The 7,734-nt window shown below is 46.8% G+C and overlaps 1 protein-coding gene across 1 annotated transcript; it reads right to left on the bottom strand.

Moving 5' to 3' along the window:
- Positions 1-700: 700 nt before the first annotated feature.
- Positions 701-1,879, bottom strand: LG08H3orf80 (linkage group 08 C3orf80 homolog). The gene has a single exon (XM_048506928.1). It carries the CDS (start codon positions 1,877-1,879, stop codon positions 1,250-1,252), a length of 630 nt encoding a protein of 209 aa, XP_048362885.1. The 3' UTR covers positions 701-1,249.
- Between the last annotated feature and the right edge of the window lie 5,855 nt (positions 1,880-7,734).

Here is a 7,734-nt window from a genome sequence, read left to right as displayed (position 1 = left end):
TCTGGAAGAATGTTCAAAGATTATGCGGGAATAAAACTTTGTTAGTCTTTAATGGGCAATAGAAATCCAAGCTTATTTTTAACTACAGGTAGACCTCGCCAATGGGTTTACACTCAACTGCCAAAAACCAAGGGGAGAAAAACACCCCAAGTTTTGTAGTTTAGCCGTCCACATTTCTTTTTAAAGGAAGTATTCTAAGGACACCCCTCATCAAAAGTGCAGTCTTTGGCCCCTTCCACACATGCAGAATAATGCACTTTCAATCCACTTTCACATTTGTTTACGGCCCCTTCCGCACACGCAAAATAATGCATTTTCAAACCACTTTCACAACTGTTTGCAAGTGGATTTTGCCATGCCGCACAGCTTCAAAGAGCACTGAAAGCAGTTTGAAAGTGCATTATTCTGCATGTGCGGAATGAGCCAATAAGTGGATTTTGCTTAGTAAAATCTAGCTGCAAAGTGCACCGAAAGAGGATTGAAGGTGCATTATTCTGCATGTGTGGAAGGGGCCTGTCTCCTGTCAAACCCGTTCCTTTTCCCGCCTTTGAAAGCAGTAAGTTCAACTTTCTCAAAAGGCTCGCAAGAGAGACAAAAGCTTAAATTCGTTTTATAAGAAAAAGAAGCACTGAGAAATGACTGAGAAAGTCTGAGCTACGCCGGGTCGCAAGTCAAGAATCACATCCGATCTCTTCCATGATTTTAATCTGCGGCAAGAAATGGTTTCACAACACAAACCAACCCAACCCAACCCAACCGGCATCCCCGCAAGACAGTCAAAAGCGGAGGGAAGAGGGTGGGGGTGGGGTGGGGGACACACACTCACAAATCCTCCTCCCGAGTATGACCCCCGGAACAGTCTTCTCACATTCAACTAGGCACTTATGATATAGATACAATCATCACCGTCTCGAAGACGGCCAGGCCGCCGGGGCTGCAGGGCTCCCCTTCTTCCCGCGACAACTTCAGTCTTGCAAGTGTGCAACTTCGTGCAAAGCGCCGCGGCAGAGAAGGTGCGCTGGGTCGCCCCCTTCTCCTCTCCTTCCCTAACTTAAGTCATGCAAGTGTGCAACTTTGCGCAAAATGCCAGGCCAGAGCAGGATCCCCCCCCCCGCCCCCCGTTTCCCCCAACCAGTTCCCTGCAAGAATTTGAGCGGAGAGGGCGCTTTCTCTCCAGCCTGGTGGCCACCAGCAGCTCCTTCTCCCTGGAGGCGAGCCTAGGCCTGGGGCTCCGGCCGGTTCAGCTGCCTCAGGTCCAGCTGCTGGGGGCCGCGGCCAGGCTGGTGACGGGCAGGACGCGGAGTTGCTGCTGCTGCCCCACGGATTCCTCGTAGGTGGGCAAATCCTTCACCTCCTCGTAGTCGGGCAGGTGCAAGAAGACGGGCGAGGCCACGGGGAGCAGCAGCAGAGGCGGCGGGTGGTCGCGGCTGCCCCGGCTGTCGAGCAGGGAGTCCTGCGAGGTGGCGGCCGTCACGTTGAGCGGGGTGCCGCCTCCCCGGACGCCCGGCGAGTCCTGGTCGCCGTCGTCCTCCCCCTCCTCGTCGTCGTCCTCCTCTTCGCCCCTCTGGCCGGGGCGGCGTCGGGGGTGCCTGCGCGGGCTGGGGCAGATGATGCGCTGCAGGAAGTAGCCGATGGCGAAGAGCACCAGCAGGATGAGCAGCCCGGAGAGTTTGCGCACGAACCAGCCCACGTTGTCCAGGAAGGTGTGGAAGGGCAGAGGGCAGCACCTGAAGTCGCCCGAGGTGGAGTTGCCCGACGGGCAGCAGCCCTCCTGCGCGCCGCACTTCAACTCGCCGCAGTGGCCCTGGCACGGCGGCCAAAGCCAGGCGGCCCCCAGCGCCAGCAGCCCCCCGGGCGGGCGGAGACTCGCCCCCGCCATCCCCACCCCCCCACCCCGTCGCCCGGGTCAGCGGAGGAGGTGGGAGCTAGCCCGCGGCTCCCTCCGCCATCCCCTTCGGCGCCCTTCACTTTGCAACCTCACTCCTCCTTGCAAACTCCCATCTTGCTGGCAACTCTCGGCGGGGTTTTGCACCGTTGTGCAAAAGCGGGGGTACTGGCTGGGGATCTTCCAGGCGCTTCCGAACCCCCCGATTTTAGCCAAGAGGTTCGGCTCCGGGTTGCTGCCTCGCCGGGCACCGAGACCTGCTTGCAAAGGCAGCCTGCCCGGCTGGGTCCTGCAAGCGAGAGGCGGGAAAAGCTGGCATGTTGTCTTGCAGGCGGAGGAGGCAGGCGTCTGGCAGGGAACGGGTTAACCGGGTCCGATCGGCTGGCTCTCCTTTTTTTCCTTTTTTTTTGCAGCGCTTTAATCTTTATTAATATAGCTGTCGGTCCTTCCCTTTGTCAAAGGCGAGGAGCATCTTCCCTCCCTTGGTTGAAGTTCCTCTGCTTAAGTGATTGGATTTCCCTATGACCGTTATTTAAATTTACTTGCTGCTGGGATTTGCTTACCATATTTCTGGGTTTATTTCTGATTAAAAATTGATGATCACCATTTGGCTGATGTTAATGGGCTTAATGCAGCTCCTCTTCCATTAGGGAGTTTGGGAGCCTGTAATTCCCCCCCACCTCTCTGGCCAGGTTCCTGCCTGCCTGATCAAGCCAAGGTTGGTTGGAGTCTTTTCTGTTTCTGGAGAAGAAAAGAGACCTGCAAGAAGGGCCTGCATCACTTGTAGCCTGAGCCTGCACCGTCATCTTTATTGTTATCATTATTAATTATGTAATTGGTGAGTGCCAATTTACACAGTAGTAGAAGAAAAATCAAGTTGCTGAGAATGTACTGGAGAAATTTTAGACAAAAGGTGTCCGACTAATGTGGAGAAAACAGGTAATCGCCCAGATAAATTTATGTCCTAAATTTAGACAATGGGGCTGGGGAAGATGAAGGGACCACTAAGGGCAGGGATGAAAATAAGCTGTTACAGGTACCGGTAACCAAGTGGGTGAAGTGATGCTTTGAACCACACACACACCATACAATACCAGTATTCAATTTAAGTGATTTCTGTCACAGCAGAAAAAGGAGGGAATTGCAGAGTTTAAGGACAGCCAAGGGTCAAGCATTGAATTATTCCCACTGAATGGAATTTGGGGTGAAGAGTAAAAGAGTTAGGCCAAAATCTTCCTGAGAGTAAAATACAGTTTGAGGAGAAAGTCCGAGGAAGAGAGAGAATCTTGAAGACATTCCAGGTGCCAGGGTTAAGGGGTCAGCAAAGGAAAGCATGCAGAAATGTTAAATAGAACAGGAGACGTTTGGTTGGCTGAGGGTGATCACTGGAGTACATGAGGTCTGGGCTATGATCACAAAGATGTGAAACTGGGCTGAAACCATGCAGTTAGGGCTTGTAGCCCCCTTTGAGTCTGCAATAGCCTGTCTCATCTTCTTGCTGACTTTCTGTCAACTTGCTGACCTAGGTGGTTTCACGTTCTGAGCACAGCAATGTACAGGATAAAACTTTGAGGTTTGTGCTCTCATTAAAGTTGCATATGCTACATCACTCTTTGGAAGATGTCTGTGGTGTATTAAAAGATGTTTCAGACAAAAATAATAACAGTAACCTTGAAGAAGAAGAATTTGGATTTATACCCCGCCTTTCTCTCCTGTAAGGAGTGTCAGGGCGGTTTACAAACGACTTTTCCCTTCCTCTCCCCAGAACAGACACCTTGTGAGGTAGGTGGGACTGAGAGAGTTATGAGAGAACTGTGACTAGCCCAAGATCACCCAACAGGCTTCATGTGTAGGAATGGGGAAACAAATCCACTTCACCAGAAAAGAGTCTGCCACTCATGTGGAGGAGTGGGGAATCAAACCCGGTTATCCGGATTAGAGTCCACCTGCTCTCAACCACTACACCACTCAAAGGAATATTTGTAAGGAAAATATGAATTTACTTTGCCACTCTGTTCTTGCATCACAAGCACAACAGCAAAATTAAAACAAGCACAAATTTATAGCAGCCCTAGAAAGATCAAATTGAAAGAAAGCCCAGTGTTTTAAAGGGGGAAAAATTCAATTTTAAGCCATACTGAAATTATCTTCCAGGTATTAGTATCTTAGGAAGAAATGGAGGAGAGGAGAAAGATGTAAGCTGATCCCCATTGGAGAGAATGCTGGAGAATAAACTGAAAAAACAAGTAAATGGGGCTAGCTTGATTAAAAATACAATCCTAAAAAGGCCCATTAAGAATCCTGCTTGAGTCTACTCAGACGCATCAGTGGACTGTGCCGCACCAAGTGATGAGACAACAGCAAGTTTCTAGATAACTCTGATCAGGCCAAAGTTCTTCATTTTCAAGGAAGGAAAATCCTTTGATGATGGAATGATTCTTTTGATATCTCTCGTTAACACCAGAAAAGTACTGAAATCTATCCTTTGAAGAAGTCCCGGGGAAGATAAAATTACAATCTTGTTAGCATAATCAGCCATATTGTCTTTCCAGATGTGTCTTGCTCTGGACAGAGTTGAAAGGAAGGCAAAAATTATAATTTCAGAATGTATTCAGGGACAAATAAAACCCTAAAGTGGCCTGTGAAGCAAACACAAGTCACAAGGTTGCAGTCTGAAACTCGTTTGTGATTAATTTTTCTTTCTTTCTCTTTTTACTCAGGATCTACTTGTGTAACCAATTTGGGCATTTGATAAAGTGAGCTGTGCACTATGAAAGCCTAGGCTGCAATAAATGTTTAATCTCTAATGTGTCACACGATCATTGTTGTTTTTGCTACATGACACGAACACCAGCTACCTGTCTGAAATGTTTTACAAAGCACTGAATCCTGTTAAACTAAGTGGGACTTGGCTGAGTGGTAGGGCAGCTGTTTTGCATTCAGTGTGGTGTAATGGTTAAAAGCAGAGGATTCTAATCTGAAGTACTGGGTTTGATTCCCCACTCCTACATTCCGGGGTGAGAAAAGCAGGGTATAAAACCAACTCTTCCTCTTTAGAAGGTCCCAAGTTCAACCCCACCCCCCTCTACATAAAGAAACCAGATATCAAATGATGTGAAAGATCACAGCCTAAAAACGTAGAGAGCTGCTACCAGCCAGTGTAGACAATACTGACTTTGAGAAACCAAGGTCTGAGTCAAAAGTTCTTGCTGCAACATGTAAAGGACCTGTCTGTGAAAACAGTGCTTCTTAGTGTAATGCATTTCAATGCCTTCTTGTGAAGACTTCTGTTTTAGACTCTGAAAACACAATGATAAACACTCAACATGATCTCAGGCCGTTCCTTTTTCTCAGGGCCTGACAGAACAAGGCCTCTTAATCTGGGCTTTTGTTGCCTGGCCCTCAAGTCACACAGAAAAGACGGGAAGGGCTGCTAAAGCTGGTTTCTTCCTGGTTGTTGAGGCCCTCTTGAAGAAGGTGATGGTCATGAGTTCCCTGGCCAAGGTTTCTCCTGTCTTAGTCATGACTAACATATCCTTTTGATCTTGCTGGGATTTAGTTGCAAGAAGCTTTGCCAGATTATGTCTGGATGCCCACAGAATTAATATACAATATGTTCATTTATTTACTTATTTTAGGGATCTAAATCCAACACATAATTAGGAAAGCTTATGCTCATTCATCAATACAGTATGGGGTTAAGAGTGTTGCTGGGGAGATCCAGGTTCAAATCTCCACTCAGCCATGAAGCCCAGTGGGTGATGATGGACTGTTCTTTCACTTTTACCCTAGTTACTAAGATATCTCATGGGGCAGTTTTGAGGATAAAATGTACTCAAAGCCCAATACAATGGTGGCATGAAACCAGAATGGATCAACAGTAAAGGTAGTCCCCTGGGCAAGCACCAGGGCATTATTGACCCATGGGATGATATCACATAATTACATTTACTAGCCAGGCTACATTTATGGGGTAGTTTGCCATTGCCTTATACGCTCCCCCACCAGCAAGCTGGGTATGCATTTTACTGAACTTGGATGGAAGGCTGAGTCAACCTTGAACCAGCTACCTGAAACTGACTTCCGGCAGGATCAAAAGCAGGTCATGAGCAGAGGTTGGATTGCAGTACTACAACTGCCCCATGGGGTTCAAAGACACCACAGGGGGCAATTTCAAGGATAAAGTTTTGAGGAGAAGACCTAACACTTTGGTGACTTGTCACTAGAATGGATAGTAAATAAAAAATATTAAGGTCATGTTATCAACAGAGTCAGACCATTAAAACATATAATTCAACTTCAAATAATAAAATTCTAAACATACCAGTTAAAAACCCCTCTAGGGCTGTCATGCTTTCATCACAGTAACCAACCAGGATCCCCCGTTTTCAAATGACACAGATAACAGCGCTTTCCTGACTTTAATAGAGTTGCCCTTTTTCAGGATCTTTGACTTCTTGCTGCACAACAACAAAAAAAACCCATATATATGCCCAAAACATGAAGAGCTTTCAAGATTATATCTAGGTCCTGTTACAGTGCCAATAATAAATTTCCCTGCGGAGCACATCAGTATAGCTGAAGGTAATGTATAAATGTTGTGCATACTGTAGCTCATCCGATTTTTTTTTAATGGCGATCATTTTACAAGTCCTCCTTCAATAGCCTTGAAGTCAAGCCAAAATTATTATCTAGTGCTGAAATTCATACCAAGCTTACAGGGCAAAATATGCTATAGAAATCCTTCCTAATGCCAGGGGTTGATTTTGGCACAATTCTGTGCAGTTTTGTATACTCCATTGATTTCATCTAATGTCCCACAGATTTTTTTGGAACTGTCTTTGCCCTTGTCTATATAACATTGGAATTGCTACTTTCAGATACAGCCCAGTGACGCTAAGCCTAATGCTATGTTCCTTTGTATATATTGAGATATCAGACACTGTTTTGTTTTGTTTTTTAAACTGGATAAAATGCCTGTGATCTTTATAAAGGAGGAGGAGGAAGAAGAAGAAGAAGAAGAAGAAGAAGAAGAAGAAGAAGAAGAAGAAGAAGAAGAAGAAGAAGAAGAAGAAGAAGAAGAAGAAGAAGAAGAAGAAGAAGAAGAAGAAGAGGAGGAGGAGGAGGAGGAGGAGGAGAGGAGGAGGAGGAGGAGGAGGAGGAGTTTGGATTTATATCCCCCTTTCTCTCCTGCAGGAGACTCAAAGGGGCTTACAATCTCCTTGCCCTTCCCCGCTCACAACAAACACCCTGTGAGGTGGGTGGGGCCGAGAGAGCTCTGAGAAGCTGTGACTAGCCCAAGGTCACCCAGCTGGCGTGTGTGGGAATGTACAGGCTAATCTGAATTCCCCAGATAAGCCTCCACAGCTCAGGCGGCAGAGCTGGGAATCAAACCCGGTCCCTCCAGATTAGATACACGAGCTCTTAACCTCCTACGCCACTGCTGCTCTCCAACTGTGGCTGGTACTTGAAGTTTTCTTTTTTTTCTTTAAAAAAAAGACCCTGGAAGCCAATTAAAATGTGAAAATGTAGCATCGGTTAGCACAGTGTTAAGAGACTGAGTAGTAACCCAGGAAGTCTCTGGTTCAAAAAGTCATGAACTTCCCACCTAGCACTGGTAAACTCTGTATCTCTCAGTCTCTTTTACAATATTGGTATAATAATACTTATCAAGTTTATAGATGGAATGAAAGTTGAAAGTAGGAATTTCATGGCGAACATTGATAGCCAGGCTTGATGCCTAATGACCTGCCTCTGGATTCTGACTCAGCATTCCCTGTGGAGTCTAAGGAGCAAGAGAGATGGCTTGGGGAGAGCAGGAAGCTCTGGAGGACTCTTGCAGGGCAGAT

Source organism: Sphaerodactylus townsendi, linkage group LG08 (assembly GCF_021028975.2).
Source record: "Sphaerodactylus townsendi isolate TG3544 linkage group LG08, MPM_Stown_v2.3, whole genome shotgun sequence".
NCBI classification, from domain to species: domain Eukaryota; kingdom Metazoa; phylum Chordata; class Lepidosauria; order Squamata; family Sphaerodactylidae; genus Sphaerodactylus; species Sphaerodactylus townsendi.
The sequence above is the reverse complement of the archived record's forward strand: the minus strand, read 5'-3'. Positions and strand labels throughout refer to the sequence as shown.

Coding starts and splice junctions, on each gene's coding strand:
- LG08H3orf80 (XM_048506928.1), bottom strand. CDS start 1,879: ATGGCGGGGGCGAGTCTCCGCCCGCCCGGGGGGCTGCTGGCGCTGGGG.